We start from the raw sequence: 21,809 nt of genomic DNA, 5'->3' as shown, positions 1-21,809 counted from the left end.
GAGAAAACTTGTGCAATGTCACACTACTAGTTAGTAAGTGGCGTAATCAGCATTGGAACCCAGTCTGACTCTGTCTCACACTATTAACCATTAGCTAATATTGTCTTAACCTTCCTTTTAATTTCTGGGCTATACTAACAGATCTCCAGTTTAGGTTATATTAACATATTTCAGGAACTTTTACTGTAAAAATTCAGTGGTGGTTTGTTGTTGGTGGTATTTTACAGTTTCCTGAACTCTTATTTGAAGAAGAGACAGAGCAGTGCGCTGATTTATGCCTCAGGCTTCTCCGACACTGTAGCAGTAGCATCAGTACGATACGGTCACACGCCAGTGCTTCCCTTTACCTACTAATGAGGCAAAACTTTGAGATTGGGAATGTAAGTATTTTATCATGAAAATTCTCTGTATTCATAATGAAATATAACTTCTGCTGATAGTTATTAAATCAGTTTTTGGGAAAGTATAGAGGTTTTTGTATATTTTAAGTGTAATCATAGACTGTCTTGATATTTCTCATTCTGTGTATATCTTACAAAAATCCAAATCTCCGTTTGTGTGTGTATGTATTTAAATTAGTACAAACTTAGAATATAAATGTACATTGAGCAGTTTTAAATTTTAGTTGTCCCTAAGTAAAAAGAAATAAAAGTTTAAGTGTCTTGGCTTGATATTTTATGATTACATGTCACAACCTTTGAAGAATTTCATTTTTATTATATATTATATTCATGTATTGTATTTTTCCTTTTTGAGTCAAATATTTAGTTCATTTATTTTTGCTCATGTAAGTATTTAAGGTTTTGAATTTTCCTTTAAGCACTGTTTTTGGCATCTCTTTGGTTCTGATATATTCAGTTTGTATTTTCTTTTTAACCCAAAAAGTTGACTAGCCTTTTTGTTTCAAAGTTTTGGCTGGTTCCAGTGGCTCATCTTGTAATCCCAACACTTTAGGTGGCCAAGGAAGGAAGATTGCTTGAGGCCAGGAGTTTGAGACCAGCCTAGGTGACAGAGTAAAACCCTATATCTATTAAAAAAAAAAAAATTATTAGCCAGGCTTGGTGGCCCATGCCTGTGGTCCCAACTACTTGGGAGGCTGAAGTGGGAGGATTCCTTTGACCCCAGGAGTCTGAGATTGCAGTGAGCTATGAACAGACTACTATACTCTAGCCTGAGTGACAGAGTGAGATCCTGTCTCAAAAAAAAATTTTTTTTAGTGTTAATTTTCAGCTTTATTACATTGTGATTGTACAAATATATTGTTTCTCCCTTTCTTTACTGTGAATTTCTGTATTTGTGTATCTAAATATAATCAGTTTTTACGGGTATTCTACAAAAAAATCTTTAAAAGGGGGTATTTCTATTTTCAGAAAATTGAGTTAAACATATACCAAATAAATTCACCTTATTAATTACATTATTCTGTCTCTCCATATCCTTGTTTTTATTCTACTTGGTAGAATTACATTAAAGCCTATAATGTGTTTGTCTGTTTCTCCTTTAGCTTTTATTTGGTGTGCTAATACTCGTAACTGTTCCATCTTCTTAAGAGTTTTTTTCCGGTCGGGTGTGGTGGCTCAAGCCTGTGGTCCCAGCACTTTGGGAGGCCGAGGCGGGTGGATCACGAGGTCAAGAGATCGAGACCATATCCTGGTCAACATGGTGAAACCCCGTCTCTACTAAAAATACAAAAAATTAGCTGGGCATGGTGGTGTGTGCCTGTAATCCCAGCTACTCGGGAGGCTGAGGCAGGAGAATTGCCTGAACCCAGGAGGCGGAGGTTGAGGTGAGCCGAGATCGCGCCATTGCACTCCAGCCTGGGTAACAAGAATGAAACTCCGTCTCAAAAAAAAAAAAGTTTTTTTCCTTTGGAATTTAAAAGAACCCATCTTGATTTCATTTAAAACCTTTATTCTATTTTATTTTTTGGCCTGAATTTTATCTTTTATGGTATTAAGATCTTGACCTTTGCCTTCTTTTTAATTTGAACTTACTTTAATTACCTTTGCCTGCTCTTTAATTTGCACTTTATTTTAGGTGTGCCTCTCATATACAACGTGAGAGTTGAGTTTTGCTTTATGATCCAACCTCATACTTGTTATTATATTAGATATGTCCTGGAATTCTATTTTATTGTTGTGTTATCCCTTTCTCTCTTGCCTCCCCTTTAAATAATTGTGTTGGTTGTTTTCATCTTATGCTATCTGGTCTGTTCACCTTGTTTTTGGGATGTAGTGTTTATCACATTTAGGAAAATTTCTGGTTTTGCTCTAATGGTTGCCTTTATAGTTATGCAATACCCCTAGTCCTCTATTTCTTGAGATCATGCATTCTCAACCAGGGCAGTATTACCACCAAGGGAATGAAAACTGGTTTCTGTGGAGGATGAGAAAAATCTTAGCTATGGTCCTCGAAAGCTCCACACTACCCAACAACATGGCATTCCCCAGTATTTATTTTTCTCATTGGTCTTATTGGGTATCACATGAGCAGCATTGACAATAAGTCCATGAAAAATAAACAAAAAACAAAATGTATGCAAAATTAGGCTTATGAAACTGGAGAATAGATGACTGTGATTGGGAGACTTAATCAGTTGCTTGATCTCAGAGTCAGGTGGCAAGAGGTTGCTTCCATTGGCTGCCTTGTGAATATTATTTATATTTGGTTCTCAGTGCATTCATGTGTGACTTGGGCTTTGAAAATTAAGCCCGCCCCCCCAAAAAAACCTCTCCAACTTATTACTTCATTCTACAAAAGTTATTCAACCCATTTTTAATCATGTCAGTTGCTGAAAAGAAAAAATGTCAGCAGTATTTTAATGAATATCTAGAAGCCAGAACTTACTTTCTTTTATCAAGCAAATGGTAAAAGTTCACTGAAATAATTTTTAAGAAATTTTTAATTGTTTTCTTTTGCTGGATAAATAAACAGCAGTTTTGAATGGTTTAAATATTTGATTACTTGCTACTTTTGTTTTATAGTTATATAAGTTGCTAATTTATTTGTGTAATTTGATACATTACAGTTTATTTAAACTTAAGGATTATATTAAAAGTTTTTCAGAAAACCAGGGTATAAAGATAAGCTAAATGTAAATCATTTTCAGATTTTTTAACTTAAAAAAAATTTTTTTTTTTTTTTTTGAGACAGAGTTTCGCTCTTGTTACCCAGGCTGGAGTGCAATGGTGTGATCTCGGCTCACCGCAACCTCCACCTCCTGGGTTCAGGCAATTCTCCTGCCTCAGACTTCTGCATAGCTGGGATTACAGGCATGCGCACGCGCCACCATGCCCAGCTAATTTTTTGTATTTTTGGTAGAGACGGGGTTTCACCATGTTGACCAGGATGGTCTCCATCTCTTGACCTTGTGATCCACCTGCCTTGGCCTCCCAAAGTGCTGGGATTGCAGGCTTGAGCCACCGTGCCCGGCCTTTAACTTAAAATTTTTATCTAGTCATTCATAACCTTAAATTGAATAAAAAGAATAAGCTTTTTATTTACTTTCTTGTGTGTATATAAATCAGATATACATAGAGTACCTAAACAGATATGTACATCTCTGATATTAAAATATCTTAGGGATATAATTAGAAAAAATATTCAAAAATATTTATTAGGGAGATAATAATGGAAAAAATATTGAGAAACTACTTGAAACAAGTATCTGTTAACTCCCTTTAATGAACAGTGATTAAATTGCTGGTTTTCTTCTTTCTTTCTTCTACCCTGTCATTCTTTGTATCTCAATATTTTGAAAAAGTATCTTTCTTACTGTTTACATTTGTATTGCTGAATCTGCATGTACTTTACTTGATTTAATTGCCACCTTCAAGTAATGTTATTTGTTTCATCTCCTGTAGATAGTTAAGTACTTCTTTTCATCTCCTCTCTCACCCTTCTAGTTTTTTTTAGCTGTAACATTTCAGTCTTAGTTTATAGTCTTAGTTATAAAATGAAATATTGCTTACCACCAGTTTTTTTGGGCTGTAATTATCTTTTATTTAGCTAAATATTGTCCTCATCAAGGTTCTTAGGAGTAATATTTTCCAAGTGGTTTTTTATTTGTTTTGATAGAGACAGGAACTCACTTTGTTGTCCAGTCTGGTCTTGAACTCCTAGACTCAGGCAGTCCTCCCTACATGGCCTTCCAAAGTGCTGGGACTGCAGGTGTGAGCCACCTCGCTCTGCCTGCCCCCCCACACCCGCTTTTTAAAAGTAGAGACAGCGTTTCCCTCTGTCGCCCAGGCTAGACTACAGTGGCGTGATGGTACTTCACTGTAGCCCAGAACTCCTGGGCTCAAGTTATCCTCCCACCTTGTCCTCCCAGAGTGGTGGAATTACAGATAATAACCACTGCACCTGGCCAATTTTCCAAGTTCTTGATTGTTTAAAGTTGTCTGTACTTGCAGGACAGCAAGGGTGTTTATGAAATTTGGACAGTAAGAGTGGTTACGAAATTTTTGCCTTAGACTTTGAATAATAATAAGCATGAGAAAATCAGCACAACTTATCAGATAAAGAATAGCTCATAGAAAAAAAAGGGTACTTGAGTACCATTATCTTCTGACTTTAAATATTGTTGTATTGTTGTAGCTATATTGGAAGATAGCCTGATATTTTTCTCCCTTATAAATAATGTTTTTTCCCCAGCTGCTCTTGAGATTTTCTTTATATTTACAATTCAATGTCTTTTTCTAGAATATTTGTCTTAGTATTGACTGATTTGTGTTAAGTTTCTCAGGCACATGATGTATACTTTTAGTTCATTTATTTCAGAACATTTTCTTGAGTATAAAATTAAATATTTGTTTTGTTCCTGTGTTTGGGGTTTCTTTGCTGGGTATCATTATACATATGTTAGATATTTTATTTTACCTGTGCTTTTGTCTTCTCCTTTTTAACACTTTAAAAATTTCATCTTCATTTCTGTTTTTTTCCTTTCTTTTTCAAGTAAAAAATTTTCTTTACCAGCTCACATGTAATCAATTATATGTTACTGTTTTCTGATTTTTGCCGTCTTTCCTTGAGTTTTTTTGTCTTTCCCGAGACAGAGTTTTGCTCTTGTTGCCCAGGCTGGAGTACAGTGGCATGATCTTGGCTCACTGCAACCTCTGCCTCTTGGGTTCAAGCAATTCTCCTGCCTTAGCCTCCCAAGTATCTGAGATTACAGGCATGCAACACCATGCCTTGCTAATTTTTTTTTTTTGTATTTTTAGTAGAAATGGGGTTTCTCCATGTTAGTCAGGCTGGTCTTGAACTCCCAACCTCAGGTGATCCACCTGCCTCAGCCTCCCAAAGTGCTGGGATTACAGGCGTGATCTTGTGTTCTTATATTCTGCCCTGTTTTTTTTTTTTTCTAAAGATAATATCTTCATAAATTTTTTATTATTTAAGTCAAAATATTTCATTAGAATATTCATCTGTTTTATGACAACATTTGTCTATTAAGTATTCTTTATCTGGTGAGTTTTGCTGCTGTTCCTTACCTTTTTATTACTCAACATAGGATAAACTGGGTTATCTTGGCCTGGGTATTTACAGGGAGTTCCTTTAGGAATGTGTTTTTTGGCTGGGATTTTGCTATTGCAGGTACATCTTGCCTAACTGCCTAAACTTTCTGATGACCCATCTCTGTTCATTTTACCAGATTTTTAGCTCTTTTTTTCCCCCAAACCGTTTTGTAACTTCAAGATGAGTTTCTTATATATGTATTTATTTATTTATTAGAGACAAGGTCTTGCTCTGTTGCCCAGGCTGGAGTACAGTGGTACAGTCATAGCTCACTGCAGCCTCAAAATTCCTGAGCTCAAGGGATCCTCCCACCCTGGCCTCCTAAGTAGCTTGGACTAATAGGCACACACCACCATGCCTGGCTAATTTTTTTTACTTCTTGTAGAGATGGCATCTCTCTCTGTTGCCCAGGCTGGTCTTAAAATCCTTACCTCAAGCAACTCTCTTGTATTGGTCTTCCAAAATGCTGGGATTTCAGGTGTAAGCTACTATCATACCTGGCCAAGTTTCTTACTTAGAGGAAATATTTGTTTCCCTCATTAGTTCTGAAATCTGAGCCCTGGGATTCCTCACTCTTTGCTTTCCTTGCCTTGCCTTATATTGGAACTACTTCCTAACTTAGCTTGTGCTGGCAGCCTCACATTTTTCTAATAAATGGATTATATTTGACTCCTCATTTTGATGTAGATAGAGTTTATAGGTTTTTCTTCTATTCACCTTTTATTTTTACATGAAATCCAGAAGTGGGAAATAGCTATCTCATACTGTCCTTTTTTTTTTTACCAGAAGCAAAGTCCTCTGACTTAACCCAGAATAGAAGAATACAGTTACTTTATTGATTTTACTTAGTTTTTGAAATAAAGTCTCTAAAATTTGACCACACTCAGTTTTCTTGATTTTTTTTTTGTTATTTTAGAAAAGCCTTATTAAAAGAAGAAAGGACAATTTATAGTATTAATATCAGGTAGTATTTCTAAAAAGGAATAGATGATTTAAAACTGGCCTATGTTTATTCAACAGATACAGTATTATATCTGTATATTGTACAATATATTAAAGTATGGAACTTTGTCTTGGCTGCTTTAGTAGACACTGGGCAGATACAGTTAAAAGAACAATTTTTTTTTTCAAGTAGCTTGGCACCTAGTGGGAGAGGATGAGAAAGTAATGTTTATTTAATAATAGATGAATCTAGTTAAGATGGTTTTGTGAGTGTTATATAAATTAAATAAAACATAACAGTAGATGGCACTAAGCAAGTGTTGAATAAGTACTTGGTGTTATTAATACAATGAGAGATAAGCACAGGGTACTACATAAGCACATAGAAAAATAGGGATGGGTTTTCAGAAAGAAGAGATGTTTGAAGTAAGGGTGAAGAATTACCCAATCAGTTGGCTAAGTGGGTAGAGCTTTTTAAGTAAAGACAATGACACATGCAAAATTGGAAAGGCATGGAAAAAGAGAAGGAAATGGGCAAATACAGAGGCAATTTTTTAGCACCTTTTTTAAATTTTGGGAGATTAGGTCTTACTCTTTTGCCCAGACTGGAGTGCAGTGGCACAGCTTTGAACTCCTTGGCACAAAAGATCCTTCCACTTCAGCCTCCCAAGTAGCTGGGACTACAAGCAAGTGCAACTACACCAAGCTAATTTAAAAAAAAAAAAAAAATTGTAGACATGCCAGTCTCAAACTCTGGGCCTCAAGCGAACCTCCTGTCTTGACCTCCCAAACTGTTGGGATTACAGATATGAGCCACCATGCCCACGCTTTTTTTTTTTTTAAGTACTTCTTGATGGCTATGGCTGGAAGAAAGAGTAAGGGATAAAGGTGTAATTGAAAAGGCCTAAGCTAGGCCTTTCCAAATACAAATTATTTTATTACTATACTCTCAGTGCCTACTATCTAGTGTGACATATTTACTGAGTTGAATTCTTGAATTTTTCTCCTCAAAACTTTGGACAGCTCCTTTGGAGCATTTTAGGGAGAGGTGGCACATGTTCAGATTTATATTTTACAAAATGTTTCCTGGTGCTAAGTAGAAGATAGACTGAGAGATATGAAAGAAAAAGTCATAGAGATTGATTAGGAAGTTATTACAGTAATCCAGATAAGAAATTGTAAGGGTGTAAAATAAAGCGAAGGCATTGGGAATGGAGAAAGGATATAGTGAAACACATTAGGAGATGGTGTGGTTTGAGTTTATGGTATGAAAAATGAGAGGGGAGAATGAGTAGGGGCTGATCCCTAGATTTTTGGCGTGACTCTAAGAATAGTATCTTCACTGTTTTAGATAATCAGTAGAAAGAGAAGGTATTTTAAACATGTTGACTTTGTGGTACCTATGAGACATACAGATGGTGCTATCTAGTAAAATACAATAGTCTGGAGCTCTCCAGAGACATAACAGCTGGTGACAGAAACATGCGTATATACTGGTTGAAGCAAAGACATGGATGAGACTCTTTAGAGTATGTTAAGTGAGAAAAAGTTTTTGACAGAATATTTGGGAATACGAGTATTTAGAAAAGTGAGCCAAGGAAAAACAAAACAGAAAAAGAGTCAAAAAAGAACAGGGAAATCAAATCAGGATAAAGTTGTGCCATTAAAGACAAATTAGGAGATTTTCAAGGAGAAAGTAATGCATTTAGATATACCAAGATGTGAAGAATATTGACCAAAAAATATTGGATTGGACAGCTGATATATTATCCCCAATAATCTCTTAAGAGTGATTTCATGGTAGAGAATGGTGGAGCAGAAGTGAATTTACACTAAAAAAGAAAGAATGTAAGTTACGAGTTCTTAAAGCCATCACTCCAAAAGATTCTACCTTGCATGACTTTACGCATGGTGATGTGTGTTAAATTACTTTCATCATAGTATGGATATGATGAAATGGACTAGAGTTTAAATACTGTATCTACCATTTAAGAGTTTTATAATGTCAATTAAGCTATTTAACCTCATCTGTAAAATGTTTTATTAATAACATATGCCTCATAATAAATCAATTTAAAGACATAAGCAGAATTTCTAATTCAGCTCTAACACATGACTTCTTAAAATTTTGTTTTGTAGCCATTATTCACAACAAAATTCTAACTTTTACATCCTTCCTAAAATAAGATTTTGATATATGTATTTTATTACTTTAAAAATATTTTTGCTTAGAATGGTATTTTTTCACTAAATATACTTTTTTTTTTTTTTTAAGCAAGGAAAAATAGCAGACTTTTAAAAGCGTTCCTGTATTAACTATTGACCTGATAATTTCTCTGTTGCAGAACTTTGCCAGGGTTAAAATGCAGGTAACAATGTCATTATCCTCCTTGGTGGGCACATCTCAGAATTTTAATGAAGAATTCTTAAGACGTTCTCTAAAGACTATATTGACGTATGCTGAAGAAGATCTGGAATTGAGGGAAACAACATTTCCTGATCAGGTCAGAAATACTGCTTACTAGATCATTAATTGAAGTAGGCTTGTTAAATAGGCACTTTCCAAATTGTTAAATCAAAAGTTGATTTTTGCCAGCGGATCATTTGTTTCATTTTCAGTCCACACATCGTGTGCCATAGATAGGACTAAATCTTTTTGTTTTATTAAGCTACACTTCTTTTTGGAAATAACTAATGTTTTTGGTGGTTAATTCTGTGCATTTATAACAAGTAGAACAGTAGACTTCGACCGTACAGACAAAGCATTATGACAAAATGTTCCTACTTATTAATCAAATGATAATATACCTTAAAAACTAGAGTTTCTACAAACTACCTTTTAGTAAAATCAGAAATATAGGAGAGAATTTTTCTTTTGTATTCTTGTATATCTGGTATCCTTCTATTTTACTTCTACTTATAGTTCTGCTTGTTTCCAGGTGAAAGAACAAAAATATACATAGTATGCTGAGGAATTTATATAAAGTTTACTACCCTTCACTTACCATATCCCCACATACCTATACTCTACAGAACCATATCAGTATGATACGACTTGTTTTGACATCTTTAGATATTTATCTGAAATATCTCTGAAACTAATTTTGTGATTATGGATGAACGACAATTCAAGAATGTTTTTTATATAATTATCTGCTGCAGGTTCAGGATCTGGTTTTCAATCTCCATATGATCCTTTCTGATACTGTGAAAATGAAGGAACACCAGGAGGATCCTGAAATGTTGATTGACCTAATGTACAGGTAGCATTTGTTTGATTCATTTATGCTTTGTATAAGGGACTTAGTAAGATATACAGTAAGCATTAGGTGAAAAAAAATAAACACCCAAGAATGATTTGCGATTTTTCTCTATTTGGTTTATTATTTTTATTTTTTACTTTTTTGTAGAGATGGGGTTTCACCATATTGCTCAGGCTGGTCTTGAACTTCTGGGCTCAAGAGATCTGCCTGCCTTGGACTACCAAAGTTCTGGGATTACAGGCATGAGCCAAGCCTTCAGTGATTTTTCTAATGGTAGATTGAAAGTACAAACATACTTTTTCCAGGTGTCATCTTCAGATCTTCTATGTCTCTTCTTTTAAGAACAATGCAAGTATACTTATTGATTATCAAAAACAAGAGGATATTTTAAAATATTCATAACACACATTTAATACCTTGGTGTACTGGGCCCCAAACTTCCTTTGAAGGCCCACAACTCAGTCTTTTAAGAAGAAAAAACCGTATATGAGTGTTTTACCATAACATTGATTACCTGATTTTCAATACAGTTATGACCAAAGAGTGATATTTCTTGGGGCACATTTTGAAAAATCTGTAATACCTATTGTATTAAAAACTTAATAGATACAATAGTAAAACTTAAGAAGTTTTATCTGTCATATGATCCTCTGTTCTTACAATTTTGGGATTCATTAAAAGCACAAACAAAACAATTTAATATCTTTGAAATACAGATGATGTGATAAAAAGTACTTTTTATAAGTTTTCTTATTTCCCTTGAGTATAAAGCTTCTCTGTATTTCTGTAATGAACACATACTTTTTCATACGTTTTTCCCTTAAGTGATCATTTCCTTAATGATCAGATTTTAATATGGCATATCTCTTTTTTGCCTTCCCCGCCCCCTCAACTGATATTATCCATTCCATGGGCCACAGTTATTTCTCTAAGCCTGCACAATGACATTTTCATACTACTTTAAAACTACATAGGTTGTGCACAGTGTTAAAAACATATCTAGGTAAACTCTGAGTGAACCATCTAAACTCCCTACCAGCTTGGGAAGCATATGCTAACCGAGAAGAATTTCTGTTCTAATTAGAATTGCCAAGGGTTACCAGACCTCTCCAGATCTGCGATTGACCTGGTTGCAGAACATGGCTGGCAAGCACTCAGAACGAAGCAATCATGCTGAAGCTGCACAGTGTCTAGTCCATTCAGCAGCACTTGTTGCTGAATATTTGAGCATGCTAGAGGACCGGAAATATCTTCCTGTGGGATGTGTAACATTTCAGGTAGGAATCTTCCATAATTGAGAGGGAAGAAACTTTCCACAGTTTCTTACCTCTGAATTATCAGTGCTATGCTTATGTATTCTCTTTGTCTTTACTGCTTTGTAATCAGTTACTTACTTTAGCATCTATGAAAATGTATTACTGAGAATCAGAATTCAGTAGAAATTCTTGATTGGCTTTAACTTAACATAGCAAACATACCAATATTCTCCACTCTCAGCATAAAATATTAGTATATTTTATGACTAATACCATGACTCACAGATGAGTTTCCTTCTAGTAGGGTATATAGCTCTGACCCACTAGTTGAATTACGTGCTTACCAAGAGTCAGTTCTGCTTTGCTTTTCTTCAAAACCTGTTAATGGTAGGTTTACCATATTATACAATTTAGTTAAATGTTGTGTCTTCTAATGAATCAGAATGCAAAAAGGAAGTTATTATTTCTCTGAAAAAAAAATTGAATGTTTTACAAAGACTCAGGAAAGATGAATATCCAAAATAATTGCTGTTGAATTAATTTTGGCCCAGACAAATACATTAGGGAAGGGGGAACTCCTAAAATTTTAGAATAATTTGATAATCTTTTAAGTTCAAGCTTTCACTCAAAAGAAACAAAAACTTGAAATCTTTTTTTTTTTTTTTAATTTTTTATTGCATTTTAGGTTTTGGGGTACATGTGCAGAACATGCAAGACAGTTGCATAGGTACACACATGGCAGTGTGTTTTGCTTCCTTTCTCCCCTTCACCCACATTTGGCATTTCTCCCCTGGCTATCCCTCCCCACCTCCCCCTCCCACTGGCCCTCCCCTTTTCCCCCCAATAGACCCCAGTGTTTAGTACTCCCCTCCCTGTGTCCATGTGTTCTCATTTTTCATCACCCGCCTATGACTGAAAAACTTGAAATCTTTAAAAAGATTGTTGCCTTATGGATATTTAACCAAGAGAGATTCCATGGAAATCTGATCTGGAGACCCATACACACAAAGAAAAGGCCTTAGATCTACTTCAAAAGTTGATAAATGAGTGTACATCTACTGTAAATGTTTAGGCTAAAATAACATATATATGTATCATTTCTTCTTTAGAAATAATGGCTGATCCCAGTCTCATTAAATAAGAGCGCTTTTATTATACCTGAGTTTTTTCAATAACTCAGTGTATATTAGATAAGCCAAGAGACCATTTTTTTTACCTTAATTTCTCTTATAGTTTTGAGAAGATCAATTAAATAAATAAGACTATCGATGTCTCCTTTGATGTCTTATGTTCTATTACTCTTTCCTTTAGCCCATGATTTTTCTTAATTTTGTTTCATACAACTTTTTTATTAAGAGAAAAGTTACCTAGTAATGGCATTATCATTCTATTATCATCATCAAAGTACAGAAAGTTTTTGGAGATTTATCTTTTACCTCACTCTCCTTTTTTTTAACCTAACCTGATAGTTATATTCTGATATTTCTTCTTATACATTTTTATGCTAGAAAATTAATTCCATTTCAAAAACCATTTATTTTTTTCCCTAGAATATTTCATCTAATGTTTTAGAAGAATCTGCAGTCTCAGATGATGTGGTATCTCCAGATGAAGAAGGTATCTGCTCTGGAAAATACTTTACTGAGTCAGGACTTGTGGGATTACTGGAACAAGCAGCTGCTTCTTTCTCTATGGTAGATGACTCTTGTTAATTCTTTTTATACCGTTTCATACCTCTAGTTATCAATGACATGTATATTTGTTCTCTCTGTTTTATGACCCTACTTTTCTTTAAAGATAATTTATTCTGAACCCAGTATGGTGGCTCATGCCTGTAATCCCAGCACTTAGGGAGGCCAAGACGGGAGGATTGCTTGAATTCAGGAGTTCAGGACCAACCTGGGCAACATAGTGAGATACTGTCTCTACAAAAAATAAAAAATTTGCCAGGCATGGTAGTTCATGTCGGTGGTCCCAGCTACTTGAGAGACTGAAGTGAGAGGATTGCTTGAGCCCAAGAGGTTGAGGCTGCTATGAGCCATGAACATGCTGCTACACTCTGACCTGGGCAACAGAGTGAAATCCTGTCTCAAAAAGAAAAGGTTTTTTTTTTTTTTGTTCCAAGTCCCTTAAAAACTATCTAGGAATAGATTTTCTTGCTAGATTCATTGTTGGCTTACTCCTTTGCATCTTAATAATCTGTCATTTCCCCCATTGTTTCAGTGTTTTGGCTCACGGTAGCCTCAAACTCCTGGGCTCAAGGGATTCTCCTCCTCCTGAGTAGCTGGGAATACAGGGGCACAGAGGTACACCATCACACCCGACTAATTGTTTTATTTTATTTTGTAGGGATGAGGTTTCAGTTTGTTTCCCAAGCTGGTCTCAAACTCCTGACCTCAAGTTATATTCCCCCAATCAGCCTCCCAAAATGTTAGGATTATAATAGGCATGAGCCACTGTGCCTGGCCCCACCAGTGTTTTTCATTTGCTTTTATGAACCAGGCATGTAATTTGCAGCAGATATTTTTTGTTTCATAAAACTTTTACTGCCAAACATTTTCTAAAACAAATTAAAAAACAGAGCAAAACAAAACAGAAAGTCTGAGTGATGGAAGTTACTAGTTGGTAGAGTGACAGGGCTCTGTAAATAGAGCTTGTCCGTTGGATGAAATGGAGAATCTTTCCAGTTTGATGCGCATTGCCCTGATGTCCAGGAAAGTTAAGCCACTCATTTTGTTGGTTGCATAGTAATCCTCATTAGGTAATTATTGGAGGCCTACACCTTACTCTTTAGTTTTATGAACTGCATCTTGAATTCTTTGCCTGACTGCTACCATGCTATAACCCCAGTCTTGTTCCCTTCCTTGTCTGTGTGAAGAATTACAGCAGTCAGATGGAACCCAGATGGGATGTTTATTGGAGAAGGAAAAGATAGTTAGCTGAATTCATGCTTACCATCTTGAACCATGTTGGTAGGGTCCCTTACTTTCTCTGATGTTTCTGCTGAATGTTTAGTGTCTCAGCATTAAGGTTTGGGAGACACTGAGATTCGTGTTAGGATAAGAGAGAAGCTTGAGCTAATACACAATGCTGCCTTCCTTCCCCATTTGTACTACTGTTGGGAATTGGTTCTTTCTTCACCAAGCCTTATCCCTATCCTGCAATATATTGGTTAAGGGTACTTTTAGAAGGCATACTACCAAAGTTCAAATCCTGACTCTGCCATTTAGTAGTTGTGTTGCTCCAGGCACAAATTATGTAACCTGTTGGTGCCTCAGTTTTCTTGTCTGTGAAATACATCCAGTAATAGTACCTACCTCATAGGAATGTTGTTAGGATTCTAAGTGAGTTCATGTATGCAGAGTGCTTATCACAGTGCCTGGCTCCAAGTAAGTACAAGTGTGTTTACTGTTACCATCATTTTCATCATTATTGGCAATTATGAGACTCTTAAGAGTGTTTTTGCAGTGTTAAAATATTAGGTGTCAATCCTCTTTTAAAATATTTGCCTTTAAGGACCTTGACCATTCCAATTCCTTCCCTACACTTGTCTAAGCTAGCAGGGGGAAAGGTTTTTTTTTTTTTTTTTTTGCCATTGATGGAATATTTTAATTAATATAACTGTGTGTTTGTGTGTGTAATTTTATTTTATTGTTATTTGTTTTTTCTTTTTTTCTCTTTTTTATTGCATTTTAGGTTTTGGGGTACATGTGCAGAGCATGCAATACAGTTGCATAGGTACACACATGGCAGTGTGTTTTGTTTGCTTTCTCCCCTTCACCCACATTTGGCATTTCTCCTCAGGCTATCCCTCCCCACCTCCCCCTCCCACTGGCTGTGTGTGTAATTTTAATAATTCACAGTAGCACACTTAGATTGGGGGACAGTAACCTATATTAAAATTATTTTGCAGTTGTATATAATTATAAATTGTATTCTTTTTTAATTAATCTGATTTTAGTTAAAATAATTACTGGGGCATTTTAGTTACACTAAACGTATTTCACTTTTACAGCTACATTATTGTTTACTACACACCTACGAACTTACTAGGAAATATAAGGACCACGTATCTTTCTTTGGGAAAATGTGTTTGCTGATCCATGAAGCAATGAGGACTCAATGGCTTTTGGAAAATCTCTCTCTCTTCTCTTACTACAGCTCCAATCCATTATTAAGGATAAGGGATGGGCCAAGCCCAGTGCCTCACTGTAGTCCCAATGCTTTGGGAGATTGCATAGTAATCCTAGGATTACTGTGCAAGATAGGAGGATTGCTTGAGGCCAGGAGTTTGAAACCAGACTGCTCAATGTGGCGAGACTGCCATCTCTACAAAAGATGAAAAGATTAGCTGGGCATGGTGGTGAGCACCTGTAGTTTTAGCTACTTAGGAGACTGGGGTGGGAGGATTGTTTGAGTTCAGGAGTTCAAGACTGTAGTGAGCTATGATCACACCTCTGCACTCCAACCTAAACAACAGAACAAGATCCTGTCTCTTACTAATAATTAAAAAAAGGATAAGGAATAGAAGACTAATACAAACACATCTTATTTCTCACTCTGATTTTGTGATTATAATTATAGCAACCACTGGCCAACTAACCCACAGTGAAAGAAAATCTGGTGGCTTAGAACTTTCTATATTTTGTTAAAGATTGGTGATTTTTTTAATAGGAGATTTACAATAGGAGATTGCCTGTATCAACTTAAGATTTTGGAAAAGTAAATGATTTTTGTTTCCCAGGAGGCCATGGGTTATCTGATTATAGGAGAATTGGGTACCTATGACCAGTATAATATTAAATTTCTTTTTCTATATCTGCAAAAGTTTATATGCATAGATAAGTGTACATGTATCCCTTAAGCTCCGTGAAGTAATTATTGGGCAGATAGAAGGAAAATGCCCAATTCAAATTATACGAATATAAATATGCCCATATATGTATGTATATATATTAATATACACACACATACACTTACCTACATACATACCCATTTATCTAGAGGAGATGACGTTGCAAAATTCTTTTATTAAGCCTTAATACAGTTAAAAATTAGTAGTATTTGTTTTTATTTCCTGTTGGAAAAGCTTCAGTGGTATTATCTTAATAGAAATATTGTGAATTCATATGGTGTAATTATTTTCTAATTAATGTAAAGAAAGCAACATCATATGTAGGTTTTTTTTCTTATAGGCTGGCATGTATGAAGCCGTTAATGAAGTTTACAAAGTACTTATTCCTGTTCATGAAGCTAATCGGGATGCAAAGAAACTGTCCACAATTCATGGTAAACTTCAAGAAGCATTCAGCAAAATTGTTCATCAGGTAATGATTCCAATTTCTAGCTTCACTATAAAGGGAAAAAACTGTCTGAAGGCATTAATGTTTTGTACTGATGTCAAACTAGATCCCATGAAATGACCATTTTAATCAGACTACAAATGAATGGTCAAAATGATAGTTCATGGCCAAAGCAAAGCTCATTAACAAAAATGAATTCACCTAAAGTAAACGATGATCATCATAAACTTTCCACATAGCTTTTTTTTTCATTTTTGAATTATTACTAATTAGCAAGTTTTTAAAAATTGTGATTTATTTTGTTTCACAATGTAGATCATAATTGTGAGTGATTTTAAAATTGATAATCTATTCTTTTGCTGTGAAAATAGTTTTTATATTTAAGCTTTTTAAATGATGTGAAACTTTAATAAACTACTAATATTGTAATGACTGCAACCAAACTTTATTTTTCCTAGATGTTTGTATTCAATCAATCATCCTTTGCTATATTTCTAATATAAAAATATAATTTTGTGAAAATAATGAATAAAATGGTTGTCTTAATGTATATTTAATTCTAATTGTATTTCATTACTTAATCTTTATAGTTCATTATGGAAGCTACATATTACCACTAAAATTAGAATCAAATTAAACTTGGTTTTAAAATGAAGTACACTATTAGCAGTTGATTTCTTTGAAACTAAATCCTTGGCTTCACTGAAATACTGCAAAATATCCTGAGTCTCCTTTTCCTCCACTTTTCTGTTCCCTTCCCCATGCTGCCCTGCTGTTACCTACTGCTGCCAGTGTCAAAGGAAGTGGGTTATGACTGTCCACTTTTGTATTCGGTATTAGTCCTACTTTGTTATCTATCAGCTTGACCTCCGCTTTCTTGAAATGAATGAAGTTGTTCTAAATGAACTGATTAATCTGAAAAGCCTTTGACAGTCTAAAAGTAGGGCTGCTATCCTGTTATGTCAGGACTTTATCGTCATCTACTAAAATGTTAAAAGTTGCAAAATATTGATTAGGTTTCATGACCATAAAATGTGGGTCTTTTAATAATCAGTTGTACATATGGTATTGCAGGAAACTCATCCCGGTTTCTAAAGCTGTAAATTGCAAATTATAAATGTTAGGTCTGGAATACTTAGAGCTAGTCATTTCTGAGAAACTTTCATCCATTTGTGTCATTGGCATTTGAGCAGAGTTGCAATTTATATTTTAATTTATCCTGGATACTTGGTGAAGTGCAGCTCACCTTAGTTAGAGATCTCATTTAAACATATGGAATAAGCAGCTGGCTCTCTTTCTCCAAATTTTGTACTTTCACTTAAAGTTTTTAACAGGCAAAATTTTAGCTACTAGGTTTTGAACAAGCAGTTTATAAAATTATTGCCGATCTTAAGTAAATGAATATGCTGTTTAAAATATCTTGCTGTCTTCTATTTGTTGAGAAAAATTTATGGTATATGGTACCTTTGGCCTTTTTTTTGTTCTTTTTTAAACAGTTTTTTTATATGACCTGCCCTTTTTTACTTTTTATTATACAGAGTACTGGCTGGGAGGTAGGTAATGTTTTAGTTAGTTAAAGACACTAATAGATTGATTTTATCAGATTTCTTATGCCAATGCTTTGCCCACATGTGCTAGCTGTGGGCATTCTGTTGCTGTCTGCTATCAACTGAATTCATTAACCAAAGAAATTTTGTTAAAATACTGTAAGTTATTTTAAGAAATATCTTATTAAGAGGTTGTAGGCAGTGCATGGAAATCCATATGTTACACTAATGAGATTCTTTGGTAAATGAGCCACTCTGTCATCACTTTAGTTTTTATACTTTGAAGCATTTCTTTCATCAACGTTTATACACAGATTTCTTTTTTTAACCATATTGTTTCACCTTATTTTACAGAGGTCGATTTATGTTTTATTGCTCAGAGGTGTAAATAGAAAATACTATATTTCATCTGATCTAAGATGGCATCAATTATAAAGCATACTAGTATTTTATATACCTTTGAAAGGAAAAAAATCCCTGTATATTAAACCAGGAAGTCCTATCAGTTGAAAGATGAATGGTAACTACAAACATATTAAAATGTGGGCCAAAGAAGTACATCTTAGAATTGACGAGATCCTGTATTAATTTGATCTTGAGTCACTTCACCTTGAATATAAGCAAATTCATTTTTGTCATTTAAATTTTGTTGGGGAGAGGGATAAAGAAATTAAGAGAACTATTAATTTAATTTGACCTCATATTCTGACAGCATTTGATATATTGTTTGATAAGACTCACAAAAAGTTATACGTAAATAAAATATTACCTGAAAAAAATGCCAGGAAGAATTGATTACCATTGTTTTAAACCTTTCTGCAAAGGAAATAATTCTATAAAATATGCCTTAATTTATTTTGATGAGGTAAAGCAAAGTAGTAATATTAACAAGTCAGGTTTATTTAAAGCTAGGTATATTTGTAAAGTTGTGTGCTTTGTCTCTCACTTGTAGTCAGATTTATGTTGATCAAACAGCTTAGGCTTCTGTGTTTGGTTTTGCATTGCAATCCTTATTTTGAGACCCAGATAGAAAACCTTGGGAATAAATGTTACTACTGAGTTTTCTTCCATTTCTAAAATTATACCCAAGTCTTGTTTTTGTTTAGATGAAGCCAGTACTCTTATAAATCTACCTTAATTCTCCAGAATAAATGTATATGACCATATTAATACTCAGATTATAATGCTCATTCCTATGGCTCAGTTAAGACATACATTAAGAGATTTGCCATGGTTATCTGTGAAGGATAAAATTTCTTAAAAAGTTCCTAACATGAAATAGAATTACTTGAAAATTAGGCATAAAAGAAGATATTGAAACCTCTGAGCAGTTTATTAGTAGTTTCCGTGATGCTAAATCGACCCCTGAAAGGTATAATTTTCACTGGTTATGACATTAATATCATTCTGTCATCATGTTTTCTTGCATGGTAAAAGTCTCACAGACTTTATTTTCTTGTTTATATACTTGTCACTGCCTTTTACTGGACCTTTAGCTTTGTAGCTGCTAAATTTGTTGCACGTTTGTTTTTTGCTTTTCCTTTGTAAAACTTAAATGGATGCCTGCATTTTTAAAAAATGTGTTTTCTACCATTTGCTGCTTATTTGTTTTGAAATTTCTGTAATTAAAATGCTTTCTGTTTTCTCTTCTCTCTTGTCCCTGGTTGCTGACCCTACTCCCTACTTTTACTATTGTCTATTGTGGTAAGTTCTATCTTGTGTATATTTTTCTTTTTGACTCTATGAAAACTTCAGTAATTTTGTTTTTTCTAAAAGCTATGTTTCCTAGCTAATTTTCTAGTATTCTGATAGAGCTCTCACTGGATTGAAGGTCCAGTAAGGATAATCTGTACATATTAGAAAGGCTCTTAGAATTGACAACTTTCTCCCTAACTTATAGGAAAACCTCTTCTGGGCTTATATATTAGTCATGTGTTTCATTTTTTTTATTATGCTCCTTGATTTAGTGCAAATTATTTGAGTTGGCAGAGCTTTTTAGTGGTATGTGTTTGTGTGTGTGTGTGTGTGTGTGTGTGTGTGTGTAAAAGATAACTCTGAAACTTAGTATTTTGGTAAAGTGTTTACCATACCAAATAATAAATCATGAACCTTTCAGGAATCATGTGGCCGTTATCTCCTCTGCTAGTTTCAGTTCTTTAATGGCTGTTTAGTGCTCACTTTTATTTTTACTTTTCCCAAAGCATTTTTGTATTTCTTGAAACAATAGGAAGTAAAAATGTGTTTGTTGTCTTTTAAAATTTTTGTTGATGAGATGGGATCTCACTCTGTTATTCAGGCTGGAGTGCAGTGACACGAACATAGCTCACTGCAGCCTTGACCTTCTGGGTTCAGATGATCGTCCCATCTCAGCCTCCGGAGTAGCTAGGACTGTATGCATATGCCACCAGCTAATTTTTGGTATTTTTGTAGAGATAGAATTGTGCCATATTGCTCAGGTTGATCTCAAACTCCTGGGCCTAAGCAATCCACTCACCTCAGCCTCCCAAAATGCTAGGATTACAGGAATGAGCCACCACACTCAGCCTAAAAGCATGCTTTGAGCATTTCTTTTTTATGATGCATATTTAATTATTTTTAGCAGAAAGATAAATGTTAGATTTCTATATGAAAATTTTTGTAACCATTTTCTATTTTTATGTGTATGTATTTTTTAAAAATAATTATGTTTGTACCAGCCTGCACAACATAGCAAGACCGTCTCTACGGATAATTATAAAAATTAGCCAGGTATGGTGGTGTGCATCTGTACTTGTACTCTGAGCTACTGGCGAGGCCGAGGCAGCAGGATTGCTTGAGCCCAGGCTTTCACAGCTGCAGTGAGCTGTGGTGGTGTCACTCAATTCCAGCCTGGATGACAGAGTGAGACCGTGTCTTAGAGTTAGGGTTAAAAAAGAAAAGTTTGTTCATTTATCAAATAGTGACCAATTTGTATGTAGAAGTACACTAATGCAAGTTTAAATTTTCCAGAAAAATCAATCCTCAAATAGTGATTAGTCATGTGACACTTTTTTTTCTTCAAAGATCACAACATAGTTCTTTAAAGAACACTGCTACTCGGCTAGGTGCAGTGGCTCATGCCTTTAATTCCAGCACTTTGAGAGGCTGAGGCGGGCAGATCACCTGAGGTTGGAAGTTCAAGACCAACCTGACCAACATGGAGAGACCCTGTCTCTAGTAAAAATACAAAAAATTAGCCAGGCATGGTGGCGCATGCCTGTAATCTCAGCTACTCAGGAGGCTGAGGTAGGAGAATCACTTGAACCTGGGAGGCAGAGGTTGTGGTGAGCCAAGATCATGCCATTGCACTCCAGCCTGGGCAACAAGAGTGAAACTCTGTCTCAAAACAAACAAAAAAACCCCACTACTTTAGTAAAGTATATCTTACATTTTCCAGAAAGGCTAGAGAAGATCTCTCCTAGATACCTAAGGAAGTATAGATTACCTTAACTTTAAGATTGACACGTGCAAAATGACTATATCTTAACTCTTATTACTGGACTAAGTAGACATGAATGTGAGCCAGTATTTTGGTTTTTACATGTTCAGAAATACTAGCCATAGTTCTGGCTCAGTGGCTTCTGTTGGATTTTTATTTTCTTCAATCCACACTAAAGCAGAGTGAGATAAAGTAACTCATCCAAGCAATTAAAAGATAGAGCAGAATTAGAAATAGCAAATTATAATGAGCAGGGGAATTAACTCTGAAAGAAGGAAATGAAATAAAAATTCTAGAGTAGAACATAGTGAAAACAAGTACTGTTGGATAGTTGAGTGGGTAAATGTGACACTCTAAAGAAGGAATGAGAAACAGATCAGGTGCAATGGCCCACACCTGTAATCCCAGCACTTTGGGAGACCAAGGTAGGAGAATCGTTTGAGTCCAGGAGATCAAGACCAGCATGGGCAACATGGCAAAACCCATGTCTCTACCAAAACAACAACAACAAAAATTGCCAGGGCATG

At 35.0% G+C, this 21,809-nt stretch overlaps 1 protein-coding gene across 50 annotated transcripts in view; it reads left to right on the top strand.

Moving 5' to 3' along the window:
* Nucleotides 1–21,809, top strand: part of DOCK7 (dedicator of cytokinesis 7) — a 239,316-nt gene that overhangs the window by 191,956 nt on the left and 25,551 nt on the right. For 22 of the 50 annotated variants that reach the window (XR_013520145.1, XR_013520144.1, XR_013520143.1 and 19 more), the window contains 6 exons: nt 228–380; nt 8,802–8,960; nt 9,619–9,719; nt 10,804–10,996; nt 12,526–12,669; nt 16,171–16,302. Coding sequence is in view for 38 of the 50 variants with exons in the window: in XM_078332070.1 (XP_078188196.1) it covers nt 228–380; nt 8,802–8,960; nt 9,619–9,719; nt 10,804–10,996; nt 12,526–12,669; nt 16,171–16,302 (882 nt within the window). In the remaining 12 variants the exon portion in view is untranslated. Of the gene's footprint in view, nt 1–227; nt 381–8,801; nt 8,961–9,618; nt 9,720–10,803; nt 10,997–12,525; nt 12,670–16,170; nt 16,303–17,774; nt 19,530–21,809 lie in introns of all 50 variants that reach the window. The other 28 variants (XM_078332069.1, XM_035251675.3, XM_035251672.3 and 25 more) reach the window with 4 other exon arrangements.

The sequence above is a fragment of the Callithrix jacchus genome, chromosome 7 (genome assembly GCF_049354715.1).
Source record: "Callithrix jacchus isolate 240 chromosome 7, calJac240_pri, whole genome shotgun sequence".
Taxonomy (NCBI): Eukaryota; Metazoa; Chordata; class Mammalia; order Primates; family Cebidae; genus Callithrix; species Callithrix jacchus.
The sequence above is the reverse complement of the archived record's forward strand: the minus strand, read 5'-3'. Positions and strand labels throughout refer to the sequence as shown.